Below are 16,301 nucleotides of genomic sequence, written 5' to 3' on the forward strand. Positions count from 1 at the left end.
GTAACTGAATTATGGTCACGCTTTCCAAAGTGTAGACTTATAACGAAATTAAACACCTGGCCTGGTTCATTACCAACCACTAGATCCAGAGTGGCCTCTCCCCTTGTTGGCCTTTCAATATACTGTTTCAGAAAACTCTCCTGCATACATTGGACAAAAATTGATCCATCCGACGTACGAGGGTGAAAACATTTCCAGTCAATGTTGGGGAAGTTAAAGCCCCCTGTAATGATCACTCGGTTCCTTTCATTCTTATGCAGAATCATTTTGCCAATCCTCATCTCCACCTCCTTGGAACTCTGCAGAGGCCTATAAAAAAAACTCCCAGCAGTGTGACCTCTCCTCTCCTGTTTCTAACCTCAGCCCATACTACCTGAGTAGATGAGTCCTGGTCAAATGTTCTTTCAGCCACCATTATACTATCCTTGACTAACAAGGCCACACCTCCTCCTCTTTTACTGCCATACCTGTTCTTAATGAAAGATCTAAACCCTGGAACCTGCAACCTCCATTCCTGACCCTGCTCTATCCATGTCTGCAAAATGACCAAAACATCGAAATCCCAGGTACCTATCCATGCTGCAAGCTCACCTCCTTTATTTTGGATACTTCTGGCATTGAAGTAGACACACTTCAAACCAGCTTGCTGTCAGCCAGCACAATTCTGTGATCATGAAAGGAGTGGAGTCCTAGGACTAGCATACTCAGTGTCTGCTGGATATGCACACTGACTTGCGCTCCATTACTCGAGCCATTGAAACTCAGCATCAACGTGTGTGTGTGTGTGTGTGTGTGTGTGTGTGCGCGTGTGGGGGGGGGGGGGTGTGGTGAATGTGGTTAGTGGTAGTTGTGTGGTTGGTGGTAGTTGTGTGGTTGGTGGTAGTTGTGAAGTATAACTTCACTCCAGGCACCTCTTTTTCACAGGGTACAAGACACCCAGCTTCAGAGGAACTACATACATGCTCTCCAGAACTCTCCACCTCAGACAATCTAGAGGTGGCCAGGCCCTCTATCTTCACCCTGCTTGTCACTCTCAATCCTGCGTAAGTTCAAACTAAGGACGGTTAACCTGGGCATAGTCAGCAAGTCTAGGCCCTCTAGCCACAAATGTCTCCACCTCTGACTAAACATCCAGGGCCAACAGGTTCCACTACAGGGTAGGCTTCTTCCACATCAGTTGCGGACACTGGGACTTCACCTAGATTGTATCGGACGGAAAGGAAAACAATATTTCACTGTAATTAATTTATGACATTTGTAAATGTGTTCACTTTTCATTTACCTTGTTGGCTTCAATGAAAGGAGGTGTTGCATTGCAGATACACTGGACAGCATCACATGGTGATCTAACCTCAAGACTAAGAACTACTCTCCTTAGACTTTGAGATGTGGTCATTTTGTTGAGTACATGCTGAATATTTGCCACATCTGATGCTAACATGTGATGTAGATGTGACATTGATATAGCGCAGTGCTGTAAAACGTGGCCAATGCGCCCCACTGATCATTGCTGACAACTATTGAGCCATCTGGCTGTCTGCAATTAAAGAAAAAGCAAAACAGGATGACTGTGATCCTTTAGGCTCTAGCTGAGGGAATAAAGCAGGAAAAGATAAGGCAAGACTGAGATGCTGTGAGAATCCAAGGCGGCAAAGTAAGTGCTGAAACAGCAAGTGAGAAGCCCTGATATGCACATTGGTTGAATCCATGAGATGGATTCCTATCCTTGTCAGCAACATACCCTGGCAGCAGCATTACAAAGAAAGGTACTGGTACTCTCCAAAGTGCAGAACTAAATTTTAAGTTGGTTGGAGATATGCCATAAGGGTGCAGACAGGCTCATATGTGCCTGATGTCAACTTTTGTATACTGGTGGGTGTAGGTGGTTGTTGTCCATTAAGCATGCCCTGAGATGCTGGAGACTGCTGTAAAAGGTGGAAGCGAGCTGGAACTGAAGACATCCATTCTGACTTTCATGTCAGAAATTGTAGCAATTAACTTTTCTGTGATGCATGAGAGAATAGAAAATGGCATATCAATGAGTCAAAATTAGGTAATAATTGCATGTTAATGCATACCAATTAATGCCTCTCACCACCAACAAGCAGGATTCTCAACCTACTGTTCAAAATGTGGATGCAGAATTGGACTATTCTTATTTCAAATCGAGACTCACACTTTAAAAATCTCACTATAGTTTGCCAAATGACTTGCTAATGTCCTAGTCACTCAGGGACTGGGACAATAATATTTTTTCATATAGTTGAGTGAAAAATCTAAATAAAGAACTTTTCTAATTCATGACAAATTTTGTTTTTACCCCGTCTAGTACAGAAATATCCATTTTTGTTTTGTAACACAGAAAATTGAAACTTCACACCCAGTACACAGATTTTATACTTTATTAAGTTTGGAAAAACTGATTAGTCATTTTTTAAATACAGTATGTCTAAATATAATTTGAAAATCCTTATGTAATTATAATTATGCCTTTCTTCATACCAAGCGTTTAAAAAATGTCAGTTTCAAATCATCATTACTGTCTTTGGAACTTTTCTTCATAAAAGACATTTGTAGTGGTGTCTGCACATTACTAAAAATAACCATGTCCACGGGTTTTACAGTCATTGCGGAGATCATAATTCTACTTAGACTATATCTTCTGATTTAGCCCATCATCATTTTTCAGGATATGTTCATTCAGTTCCACTGACATTTTCAACATTAATCTTATTTGGATTAATTTCAGAATCTTTGAACTCAGACTGAATCAATAAATACATCGATTGAAGCAAACACCAAAGAAATTATCTTTAGTTCTCAATGTAACCCATTCCCTTCCTCAATGTCAATCATGAGACATTCAAATGTTTCAGAACTGCAAGTAAAGAAATGAAGTTTATTGCTTGAGAAGAGACAGCAGGCTTTCTAATTCTTCCTGAGTTTCTTGTTCCTGTGGAAAGGAGAGGACAGTATACATAAGAATCTTAATTAATACTTCAGTGGTGTTGGGTCAAAGCCCTGGAACTTCCTCCCTAATGGTATTGTGGGTCTACCATGGACTGCAGCGGATCAAGTTGGCAGTTCACTACCACTTTCTCAAAAGCAACCAAGTCAGGTGGTAAAATATTGGCCCAGCCAGTGATGCTCACATCCCAGAAATGAATAAAAAGTTTAAACTCACTTACTGTATACTGGCATATTCCTATATAGCAATATTACTTTTATCATACTAATGTATAGGAAGAGGTTTCTAAGTGCTTCTTCTTCAGTTGTCACATTTCACAACATTAGTGAACATGGCTCATAGTCTCTAATAATAACCAATATCTTGGTGATGTTCTCAAATCTTGTACTTTTACTGTTTATTAAGCAGCTGGTTCATTTTTTCGTTCTTGCTCTGCTGCCCTCAATTTTACCAGTCACTATCAAATGTTCTAGGTTTTCTCTCGTCAATGGCCAAGGAATTACAATTGTTCTTTGGCAAACATTTGTAAATGTTCTCCTGCGTGTTCGCTTTTCTTAAAATATCCTTATTAGTTGAGTGTATTGTCCAACTAATCCTCAAGATAATCTCAGAAAAACAATCCCTGAGACCTTCAATTGATCATCCATTATTTCATTTTCAAACTTCACCAACTTTATAATGTTGACCAGATGTAATATTTTATCAATAGCATTCTGCTTTCCATAGAGGTGGTCTTATTGTTAAAAAGGTCTTACATTTTAGTGAAAGCTTGCTTTGCATTTGATATGCACTTCCTAATATCTTGTTCACATTTTCCATTAGATATTATAAACCTAACTATATCAGAAATTGTGTTATTTCCAAGTACTTCACATTAATATAAAGAAGTGAACATTTGCCAAGGTGGAAAAAGGGAACAAGTAGAGAAGTGGACTGAGCACCGAGATAGCAAGCATGCAGAAAAATCTACAGGAGTTGCAGAGACAGGAAATTTGTGGTTGAAATAACAAATAAGGTAATGCAGAAAAGCAAGTCAGAGGAAGGGCTTGTATGTCAACAACCAAGCATCAAGGACACAACCAAGTTACCAATTACCAAGGACAGGCAAGAAACCAATTTTCTTGAACAATTCAAATGAAATTCTTATTATGATCTATAAATAACTAAGGGAAAAGTGGAAAAATTTCGTCCTGAACATGTGAAGCAAAAAGTGTTCAGTGGTTAATCATATTTGCTGGTCTGTGATTAGTCAGGAGATGCTAAGTTCAAACAGTATTCTGCTCAGACAGCATCTTGAATGACACATTCAGTTTTACTCTAAGTTATTAATGAAAATTGAATAATGAAAACAATGTAGGAAATAGCAATGAAATTAATCACTAGAGTCAAGTAATTGAGTTATCTGGAAATACTAGTATAATTAAAATTCTTTACACTTGAAAGGAGAGATTATAGACAGCAGCATACAGAAGTTTACAAGCTATTAAACAGCAGAGAAATGGTTAAATCTTGAATATTACTTCAACAACTGCCAACAAAACAGAATAAGTGGAACACAAGTTAAAGCTAGTGAAAAGAAAATTAAGTCAAAAAGAATCACACAAAGACCGATTATCAATTTGCCTTTTGGATTAGGTTACCGAAGTAAAAACCACACACTTATCTAAACTCAACAAGATCATGGCAAGAGAATGATGGAAGGTCTCTGTTTTCCGAATGAATTAGCCAAAATTGACCAAATAGACACTCTCAGGTGTATGGTCAGAAATCTACACTTCAAACAATAACTGTTACGTGATACTCATTTTTCAATTATTCTCCATATGGTCACATTAACAACATTTGTGCTATCTTCCTGATGAAGGCCTTTTGCTTGAAATGTTGATTTTCCTGCTCCTCGGATGCTGCCTGACCTGCTGTCCTTTTCCAGCACCACACTCTTGACTGTAATCTCCAGCATCTGCAGTACTCACTTTCACCTATCTATTTCTATCAATTCATATTTCTACCTATACATTAGTTTCAGGTTGAGGAATAATAAATTTCAATTGTTGATCTGGAGCAATTTATAATATTCGGTTTTTCTCAATGCCATAAAACAGGAAGTGAAAGTTGACTCTTTCAATTTGGCATTTAAATACTATTACATACCTTTAGAATAGTTATTTACACACTGAAAAGCAAAAGGATTCTCGTTCATTAAATAAATGTTGTCTTAATACAAAAATGGGTTAATCATGAAAATCATTTCTACAAATTCAAAATATTGCATAAAGAACATTGTGCAAAAATATCTTGGGCCATTCCAATATTTCAGGCACTGTCATCATGTACTTCACGTTAACCTCTCTCATTATACATCCACATGTAATCTAATTTCAGTCAAATGAGAATAAACACCTGTAACCACTGGTATTATCGATGGACTTCAACCACCAACAGCCACTTGGTGAAAGCCCATGATTCTGAGGGGAAGCAGAATGTAAGCAAACATGTGCTTTCTAATCCAAGGGCATGAGATCCATTGTCTTTTTCATTGCAACTTGATTGAGGCAACAAAACCATGTTACATAGTTATTCAAGCCTATATTATGTCCTTTTCTCTTCCAAAACTGTTCACTTTTCCAGGATAACTTTGGAATGCAAAAATAACCAAAAGCTTCCTTTTTCTATCACCATCAATCTTTGAAAACACTTCTCACTTTCTCCCTTAATACTCACCTATATCAAAAATTTTTAAAAAGCTCGGGAATGTGCTTGATAGCTGCAAATGTGGATCTGGGGTGAATTGCTACCTTTTCTGCAGCCAGGTTTAAAGATGTCACTGAGCATTTCAGAGAGCTTGGAAGCATAAATGTGATCAACCAGCAATCATGCTCCATATTGGTCCCAATAATGTGGGTGGAATAAATTGAAGGAGCTAGGAAAGAAACCAACAGAAAGGATTGCAAAGGAAATAGTGTCTAGATTACTCTCTCTGCCAAGCTAATGGATATAAGAGTAGGAGGATAGAGAAGATAAATATGTGGTTGATGAAGTGATGCATGAAAGAACTATAAATGTTTAAAATGAAAAACATCCCAAAGGTATTTTTTCTAAAAACAGATAAAAGCAATAATGAAGTTCATAAGCAGCAGTAACAGAAAACAATTGAGAAAAGTGAAAAAAAATCATAAGAAATAATTCAAATATAACTTCTTTCCTTCTATTCTGAAAGGGACTGAAAACAATGCTGGACCATGATAATTAGGTTGTTGACCTGAGTTTCACAAGCAAGTACTAATTGTTCATGCATTACTTTGACTACAGCTGAAGTCACAGCCATAACTAGATGCTACCCTGCTGTGTGTGTATGTGTATATATATATATATATATATATATATATAATATATATATTATATATATACACACTTCCATAGATATCAGGGACAGGAACTTTGGTTAGTTTTCTTCTCAAGGATCCAACAATTTGAAAGTCAATTGTATCTTTATTGTTACCAAATGCAGGAATGTTACAGTATTCCATGGTGTATACCAGGATGTGGATGCAACAATTGACTGCTTTAATTTAAAGCAGAAATACTATCCTATTATTAACACCATTCATAATACTTACCAGATAAAACCAACACTTACATGATGCATTTAATTGCTGCTCTGCAGCATTCCAACATGGTGTAAAAGCAAAATAAAACATTCAGGACACCATCCACAATATTGCACTTTTAATATATTGGAAGCAAAAACAGAAAATGTGTCTAGTTGAGGCTAATATCACTTATGAAATCAATGAAGCCAAGCAGTTCAACAATAATAATTAAAAGAGTGATTCAAATAATAAAAGTCTGCAAGTTTAAATAGTCACAAAGTAAAGTCCAATAAGGAAAGTGAAGGCCTAGTATATGATCACTAGACTATTAATCTGGAGACCCAGGTAACGTCCTGCCAAGTTCCAGCACTGTGCGTTCAGTATCCAGTTATAACATGACAGGCAGGATTTCCATAATCTTTAGAGCTTCCCTGGATTCAAATTCCCCACCATGACAGATGGTGGAATGTGAATTCAATAAAAATCTGGATTAAAAGTTTAATGATAACCATAAAATCAATGTTGATGGTCAGGAAAAACCCATCCAATTCACGAATGTGCCATCTAGTCTTATCTAGTCTGACTTACACTTGACTCTGACCCACAACAATGTGGTTGACCTTCAACTTCCTTTGATCAATTAGGGATGGGCAATGAATGTTGCCCTAGCCAGGGACAACCACATCTTACGAATGAATCTTTAAAATATAAATTGCTAGGCAGTGCACACAAATACTGATTACAACTTTGTCTGAATTTCTTCTGAAATAAACAATCTTAGGAGCATGTATGAAAGGGTCAACAAGGAACAAGCTCATTAGCAAAAGGGGCTTCAGTGAAAACAAAAACAAGGGAGCTAATCACCAACTGCACTAAATAGTTAGAGATATGAATGACATATTATCTTGAATTCTACTTGAGTGGGAATACAAGGAAGCTCTAAACATTTCCGAAATCCTGTCTGTCATGATAAAACTAGATATTGAACACACAGTGCAGGAACTTGGCAAGCTTTGCTTTGAGCAAAGCTGGAGATGTTGACGTTATACTGCCTGACCGTACCAGGCATAGGAAACCAGTATTCTTGCAGCATCTCTGTCTCTGCAAGGGGGCAGTGCTTCAGAATGTGTGAGATGCAAATATTGTGAGCCTGTACAATCAGCAAGTACACCTGCAGTGACTGCACCAACAATTGAGGCCACTGCCTGCTGAACATCTCTGATAAAGCATTTATTGCAAACTTTAGTTGAATACAATGCAAATCCCTGAGAGATTTCAGAAAAGGATAGTCTAAAATGACGATCTCCATACTCTAGCAACTGCATGAGAAATGCCATGAACGAAGGAGACCACTATACATCACCTTCATCAATCTCAGCGAGGCACTTGACCATGAGAGTAGAGATAGCCTACTTAGCTTGGAAATTGCTAGAGAAACTCAGCAGGTCTGGCAGCAACTGTGGAGACAATAAGTCTGTTAACAGGGCAAGAATCATTCTGGACTTGAAATATTAATTGTTCCTCTTTCCACAGATGCTGCTAAACATGCTGAATCTCAGATTTTCAGTATTTTACTATATTTTGTCTTCAGTCTATTTAAGCTGGACAAAAATGGGTGCCAGCCAAAGTGGCTCAATGTGATCTACTCTTTCCATGAAAAGTTGAGAGTTCTACTTTGAGATCTGCAGTGAAGTCAAGCAGGCTTGTATTCTGGCACCAATTAGCACCAACTCTCTGACATACGCCTCTCTTTGTTACTATCATATTCCTTTGGGTTATCCACATGGTGTCCACTTAAAAAACAGAAATTAACAAAAGGTGTTCAGCCTTGCCTGTCTAAGATCCAAGACAATAATGTACCAAATCCTCATTGTGAACTCCATTGACGATGATGTTATTAACATTTAATACTGAAGAAACCTGCAGTGGCAAAAGGACTCTGTCATGTCTGCAATGAGTTTGTTTTGACCATTTGTATCAGAAAATTAAAAATTATGGTCCAGGATGTTGTCAAACTGCCATCTATTAGCAATGACAAATGTGACACTGGTGATTATTGACAACTTCACATAAGTGGACTCCACAATCACCAGCAATCTGTCACCTGATGTTAGAATCAACATGTGCTTTACAAAAAGATGCAGCTTTTTATATCCAAACTGAGTATGAGATTATGGAATAACAGCAAACTGACTGAAAGTAAGAAACTGCTAGTCTTTCAAGCCTACGATCTCAGCATATTCCTCTTCAGTACTGAGAGACATGGACAATAGATACTAGGCCGTTTCGACCTTTGCTATCCCAGACCCAATCTACTGGCATCCCTTAGCAGGAAAAGATCCATACTCAGGTGCTGGAATGTGCTAATTCCATCAACATACACTCACCTCGAAATCAATTACTTTTGCTGAGCATTATAGAACATAGAACGTTACAGTGCAGTACAGGTCCTTCGGCCCTCAATGTTGCAGCAGCCTGTGAAACTAATCTGAAGCCAATCTAATCTACACTATTCCAATATCATCCATATGTTTATCCAATGACCATTTAAATACCCTTAAAGTTGGCAAGTCTACTACCGTTGCAGGCAGGGTGTTCCACTACTACTCTCTGAGTAAAGAAACTACCTCTGACCTTTGTCCTATATCTATCACCCCTCAAATTAAAGTTATGTCCCACCATGCTAGCCACCATCATTCGAGGAAAAAGGTTCTCATTGTTTACACTATCTAATCACCTGATCATCTTATATGTCTCTATCTCTCTCCTTCTCTCTATCGAAAACAGCCTCAAGTCCCTCAGCCTTTCTTCATAAGACCTTCCCTCCATACCAGGCAACATCCTGGTAAATCGCCTCTGTACCATTTCCAATGCTTCCACATCCTTCCTAAAATGCGGTGACCAGAACTGTACACAATACTCCAACTGCGGCTGCACCAGAGTTTTGTACACTGCAACATGACCTCATGGCTTTGAAACTCAATCCTTCTACCAATAAAAGCTAACATACTTTTTATCCTTAACAACCCTATCAACCTGGATGAGAACTTTCAGGGATCTATGTACATGGACACAGTTTTCTCTGCTCATCTACACTGCCAAACATCTTACCATTCACCCAGTACTCTGTATTCCTGTTACTCCTTCCAAAGCAAATCACCTTACACTTTTCTGCATTAAACTCCATTTGCCACCTCTCAGCCCAGCTCTGCAGCTTACCTACATCCCTTTGTAACCTGCAACATCCTTCCTACATCCTGCATTGTCCACAACTCCACTGACCTTCGTGTCATCTGCAAATTTACTAACCCATCCTTCTATGTTCTCATCCAGGTCATTTGTAAAAATGACAAACAGTTGTGGCCCAAAACACATCTTTGTGATACACCACTAGTAACTGAACTCCAGGATGATAATTTTCCATCAGCCACCACCCTCTGGCTTTTCTCAGCTAGCCAATTTCTGATCATTAGGTGTTCACCAGATGATGACAGCTTTATAACAAAAGACCTTACATGCAGTGAGTTGGCCACTGGTCACAATCTTAATGTCCAAATTTCCATTGCAAAGACACTTGAAAATGAGATATAAAGATGGTAAATATTGACACTGACAAATGTCAGACAGCTGTAACCACTGAAGGCTGACTGTTTGGAAGAGCATTGGGAAAGGCAAGCTGAAATACAAAACTCAGATCAACAAATGAAGGATCCAGAAAAAATACAGGCCAGTGAATTTTGTGGCTTAGCAGCTGTCTTCCTCTGCAGCAAATGCAGTGGACTGTTACACCAGATAATACTAAACATAGTTTTGTACCGTAATAGTCAACTCTACCACCTTCTGATATGAGAGGCCACCATATGAAGCAGATAATGTTCAACCATACAAGATCTTGTTAGTATCCACACATTCATACTTCTAATTGCAGTTATTCAACATTTATGAGAACCACGAATCTTGGACATTTCTTCTCTGAAACCAATTCTCTTAACCATCCTGCCCACTCAAGCCAGCTTGGTGTCAGATTCAGTTATTCACCTGAGAAATTCTGAGTGTATGGGGAGGTTCTTTGCAAATAATATTTACCACAGATTAAATTCTACCTGGAAAATAGATTTTTGGAAACAAAAAGACAGTATATGTGTTCTTCAAAATGTTCCACATAGATGGTCTTAACTTCATGAATTGCAAAGATGTAAGTTAAATACCTTTGCATTGTAGGGAAAGGATGCTGCCGTGTCACACCACATTTGTGCATTGTTGGTTTGGCCAAGTTCTCTGTAACACTTAAAGATAAAACAAAATAATTTGAAGAAATAGATCCTAAAGTTGAATAGGATTTTGAGTTTATAAATAGAATTGTTGGTGATATTTCTAAGGCACAATGGAAAAAAAAATGGCATCTACCTTTGTTATGTATACACAATTAGTTTTGGAATAGCTTGGATGTAGTTCTTCCACCTGGAAAACAGGAAACAAATAAATATTGACATACAGGTTAGACTTAAGAATTACATATGTGAAACACAAAATTACACAAGATGGCGGCAGTGGAGTAGGCAGCATCTGGGCTTCTGTGCCCGGGTTTGTCCTCTTCATCTGCAGAGGGGTGGGGGAGGAAGAGACGGAAGGGGAAAAGAGATGGGGTAAGGAAGATGGGTGGGGGGGGGGGGAGAAAAGACAGTGGGTGGGTAGAAGAGAGACGGGAGCGGAAGAGAGAGACGGGGGGGAGAGAGAGAGAGAGAGAGAGAGAGACGGGGATGGAGAGAGAGAGAGAGACGGGGCTCGGGGAGAGAGAGAGAGAGAGAGAGAGACGGGGGTGGGAGAGAGAGAGAGAGAGACGGGGGGGAGAGAGAGAGACGGGGGGGGGAGAGAGAGAGAGACGGGGGGGAGAGAGAGAGAGAGACGGGGGGGAGAGAGAGAGAGAGACGGGGGGGAGAGAGAGAGAGACGGGGGGGAGAGAGAGAGAGACGGGGGGGGAGAGAGAGAGAGAGAGACGGGGGGAGAGAGAGACGGGGGAGAGAGAGAGACGGGGGGGAGAGAGAGAGAGACGGGGGGGAGAGAGAGAGAGAGACGGGGGGGAGAGAGAGAGAGACGGGGGGGAGAGAGAGAGAGACGGGGGGGAGAGAGAGAGAGACGGGGGGAGAGAGAGAGAGACGGGGGGGGAGAGAGAGAGAGACGGGGGGGAGAGAGAGAGAGACGGGGGGGAGAGAGAGAGAGACGGGGGGGAGAGAGAGAGAGACGGGGGGGAGAGAGAGAGAGACGGGGGGGGAAAGAGAGAGAGACGGGGGGGAAAGAGAGAGAGACGGGGGGAGAGAGACGGGGGGGGAGACAGAGAGACGGGGGGGGGAGAGAGAGAGACGGGGGGGGAGAGAGAGAGACGGGGGGGAGAGAGAGAGACGGGGGGGGGAGAGAGAGAGACGGGGGGGAGAGAGAGAGACGGGGGGGGGAGAGAGAGAGACGGGGGGGGGAGAGAGAGAGACGGGGGGGGAGAGAGAGAGACGGGGGGGGGAGAGAGAGAGACGGGGGGGGAGAGAGAGAGACGGGGGGGGGGGGAGAGAGAGAGACGGGGGGGGGAGAGAGAGAGACGGGGGGGGGGAGAGAGAGAGACGGGGGGGAGAGAGAGAGACGGGGGGGGAGAGAGAGATGGGGGGGAAGAGAGAGACGGGGGGGAGAGAGAGACGGGGGGGGGGAGAGAGAGACGGGGGGGAGAGAGAGAGACGGGGGGGGAGAGAGAGAGACGGGGGGGGAGAGAGAGAGACGGGGGGGGGGAGAGAGAGAGACGGGGGGGAGAGAGAGAGACGGGGGGGGAGAGAGAGAGACGGGGGGGGAGAGAGAGAGACGGGGGGGGAGAGAGAGAGACGGGGGGGGAGAGAGAGAGACGGGGGGGGGAGAGAGAGAGACGGGGGGAGAGAGAGAGAGGGGGGGGAGAGAGAGATGGGGGGGAAGAGAGAGAGGGGGGGAGAGAGAGAGGGGGGGGGAGGAGAGAGAGACGGGGGGGGGGAGAGAGAGACGGGGGGGAGAGAGACGGGGGGAGGGAGAGAGAGACGAGGGGGGGAGAGAGAGAGACGGGGGGGAGAGAGAGAGAGAGAGACGGGGATGGAGAGAGAGAGAGACAGGGGGAGAGAGAGAGACGGGGGGAGGGAGAGAGAGAGACGGGGGGAGGGAGAGAGAGAGACGGGGGGAGGGAGAGAGAGAGACGGGGGGCAGGGAGAGAGAGAGAGAGAGAGAGAGAGAGAGAGAGAGAGAGAGAGAGAGAGAGAGACGGGGATGGAGAGAGATGGAGAGAGAGAGAGAGAGAGAGAGAGAGAGAGACGGGGATGGAGAGAAAGAGACGGGGGGGAGGGAGAGAGAGAGACGGGGGTGAGAGAGAGAGAGAGATAGAGAGAGAGACGGGGATGGAGAGAGAGAGAGACGGGGGTGGGAGAGAGAGAGAGAGAGAGACGGGGGTGGGAGAGAGAGAGAGACGGGGCTCTGGGAGAGAGAGAGAGACGGGGGGAGAGAGAGAGAGACGGGAAGGGGAGGAGAGAGACAGGAGGGGGAGGAGAGAGACAGGAGGGGGAGGAGAGAGACAGGAGGGGGAGGAGAGAGACAGGAGGGGGAGGAGAGAGACAGGAGGGGGAGGAGAGAGATGGGAGGAGGAGAGAGAGAGAGACGGGAGGAGGAGAGAGAGAGACGGGAGGAGGGGAGGGGGAGAGAGAGAGACGGGGGGGAGAGAGAGAGACGGGAGGGAGAGAGAGAGAGACAGGAGGGAGAGAGAGAGAGACGGGAGGAGGAGAGAGAGGGGAAAGAGAGACGAGAGGGGGAAAGAGAGATGGGAGGGGGGAAGAGAGAGAGACGGGGGGGGAGAGAGAGACGGGGGGAGAGAGAGACGGGGGGGGGAGAGAGAGACGGGGGGGGAGAGAGAGACGGGGGGAGAGAGAGAGAGAGAGAGAGAGACGGGGGGGAGAGAGAGAGAGACGGGGGGAGAGAGAGAGAGAGAGAGAGGACGGGGGGAGAGAGAGAGAGAGAGACTGGGGGGAGAGAGAGACTGGGGGGAGAGAGAGACGGGGGTGGAGAGAGAGATGGGGGGAGAGAGACAGGGGACGGGGAAATGAGGAGGAAGAGAAGGGGAAAGAGAGGGGTAAGAGAGGGTGGACTCGGTGGGAATGGGTGTGGGGGTAAACTGGGGGGAAATGGGGGAGGGGGATGATGATGGGTGGGGGAAGAGGGGATGGGGGGAAGGATAGGAGGGTGTGTGGAGGGGTATAGGGGGCTGGGGTGTTGGAGCAGGGAAGGGGAAGAAGGGGAGGGGGAGAGAGGGGGGAGGAGCAGAGTTGGCGAGTATTTGGGAGTCATGGCCAATGGTTGGGTCAGTAGAGGGGAGGGAGAGGGGGAAGTTGGGGAAAGGAGGGAGGTAGGGAGGGAGGAAGGGGGAGAGATGGGGGTGGGTGAGGGGAAAAGAGGATGGGGGTTGAGATGGACGTGGGATTGGCAGTGAGAGGGATGGGGAGGGGAGAGTATGTGGAGTGGGTACAAGAGAGGGGGCAGTGGGGGAGGGAGGGAATGGGAGCTGGGATAGGGGTGGGAGAGAAGGGAAAGAGATGTGGGGGGTGAGAGGGGGTGGCGGGGAGAGGGGGAGGGAGGAGTGGGAAGTGACAGGGGAGCAAGGGAGAAAGCTATGCAGACAAAGGGATGACTAGTGAGTTGGTTGCTAGCAAGCAAGGGAAGGAGAAAAGCTGATGGTGGGGACCACAAGTAGGTGAAAGCAGGTTTGCTGTGCTGAAAGCAGCCCAATCTATATCAGGGCTTGGGGTGCAGGGGTTGGGTAAAAGACATGGAAGGTGGTGTCCAAACGCTAAAATTAATGGATGATATTGAGTCCTGAAGGCTACAGGGTCCTTAAGTGGAAAATAAAATGCTGTTCTTCCAGTTTTTGCTGAATTTAGCTGGAATTTTTTTTTCCATAGTAGGCCCGAGATAGAACTGTTGGCCAGGAAGCATGGTGGTGTGTTGAAGTGGTAGGCAACGGGAAGCTTGGAGTCATTTTTACATACAGAATGTAGTTTATCCACAAAATAGTCACCCTATCTTCATTTTGTCTTCCCAATGTATGGCAGATCACATTGTGATTGCATCAAGTGTAGATAAATTGCTGCTTCAACTAGACAATGTATCTGGAATCTTGCATGACAAAAATGGAGGAGGTCAATGGACAAGTGCTGTATCTTCTGTGGTTGTAAGGAAAGGTGCCGTGGGAATGTGAGGTGGTTTTGTGAGTGGAGGAGGACAGGATCAGGGCGCCCCAGAGAGACCAGTCACTATGAAATGCTGACAAGGGAGAGGAATGTTTCTGGTGGTGACATCACACTGGAAATGGTAGTTTATGATCCTTTGGATGTAGAAGCTGGTAGGTTGAAAGTGATGACCAGATGGACCCTATCAGTATTGTGGGAGGGAGAGGAGGGGTGAGATAAGTGCAGAAAATTCATTAGACATGCTTAAGGGTTTGTCAACCACAGTGGCAGGGAATCTTCAGTTGAGGAAAATGATGGACATTTCTGAGACCCTCTGTAGAAGGTGGCATAATCAGAACAGATGTGACACAGTCAGAGAAACTGGGAGAATGGAATTGTGTCCTTATGGGAAGCAGGTTGTGAGGATGTGTAGTCTCGGTAACTGTGGGAGTCAGAGGGTTTCTAGCGGGTATCCATGGCTAGCCTATCTACAGCCATGATGTTGAGACACAGATGTTGAGGAAAGGATGAAAGGAGTCAGACATGTACTCGGTAAAGGTGAGATCAGGGTGAAAATTAGAAATAAAATTAGTTAATTTTCCTAATTCTGAATGAGAGGGGGGAAGCAGCACCGACAACATCATTGATATACTGGAGAAAGCGTTGTTTAACGGACCCAGGTATGATTAGAATGGAGGATGTTCCAAATTCTGACAAAGACAAAGGCCTAACTGGGGCCTATAAAGGCACCAATGGCCATACCTTTAAGCTCAACAAAGTGAAAAGAGTTAAAGGAGAAGTTGTTGAAAATGAAGATGAGCTCAGCCAAGTGGAGGAGGGTTAGGGTGGTGGATGGGGAAAGTCAACTTGAGAATCAATGAGTTGAAGAGGAAGACAGTGCTGAAACACCACCATTCATTCAGGCTTTGGGAAAGAAATGAAAAATTATTCAAACTTATCGATGATGTGACAGAAATCTTCACAGACAATGACCAAAACAGAGTATGCAGTATCAGAGCAAACAGAGGATTGATAATGCCATTAATTGAGACAACTAATGTACCACAAAAATCAAACAAAGTCTCGCCACCAATCCTTGGACAAATGTTTCAAGTTTGTTGGCATAACTGATCATGTTGCACACTGCCTACAATTCAAAGTCAGCAGTGCCTTCAAAAGATGCTCAGAAGCTCATGACAAGACAGACAATGTAGTCATAAGGTCACAGCAGTAGGCAATTAAGCTCTTAAGCCTGCTGCACCATTTCACATGAGCATGGCCGATTTCATCTCAGCCTCAACTCTACTCTCCTGCCTGGTCTGCATAACCTTTTAATCCATTACTAATGAAAAATCTAAACATCTCCCTCTTAAATTCAGTGTCCTGGTGTCTGACACACTCTGGGAGAGTGAATTCCACAGATTCCACTTTGAGAGAAGTAATATCTCCTCATCTCGGTTTTAAATTCACCACTAGTTAGCCGAAAACTATGACCTTTCATTCAAGACTGCCCCACAAAGGTAATCA

General features: G+C 43.8%; 1 protein-coding gene across 1 annotated transcript in view; it reads right to left on the reverse strand.

Annotated features, from left to right (window-relative positions):
• Positions 1–2,386: 2,386 nt before the first annotated feature.
• Positions 2,387–16,301, reverse strand: part of LOC132831058 (regulator of microtubule dynamics protein 2) — a 131,408-nt gene continuing 117,493 nt past the window's right edge. Inside the window, exons 8-10 of the mRNA XM_060849113.1 lie at positions 10,966–11,019; positions 10,767–10,844; positions 2,387–2,953 (exon numbers count right to left, since the gene is read on the reverse strand). Of these exons, the coding sequence (XP_060705096.1) occupies positions 2,900–2,953; positions 10,767–10,844; positions 10,966–11,019 (186 nt within the window). The 3' untranslated portion in view covers positions 2,387–2,899. The remainder of the gene's footprint in view (positions 2,954–10,766; positions 10,845–10,965; positions 11,020–16,301) is intronic.

This window comes from Hemiscyllium ocellatum, chromosome 3 (assembly GCF_020745735.1).
Source record: "Hemiscyllium ocellatum isolate sHemOce1 chromosome 3, sHemOce1.pat.X.cur, whole genome shotgun sequence".
NCBI classification, from domain to species: domain Eukaryota; kingdom Metazoa; phylum Chordata; class Chondrichthyes; order Orectolobiformes; family Hemiscylliidae; genus Hemiscyllium; species Hemiscyllium ocellatum.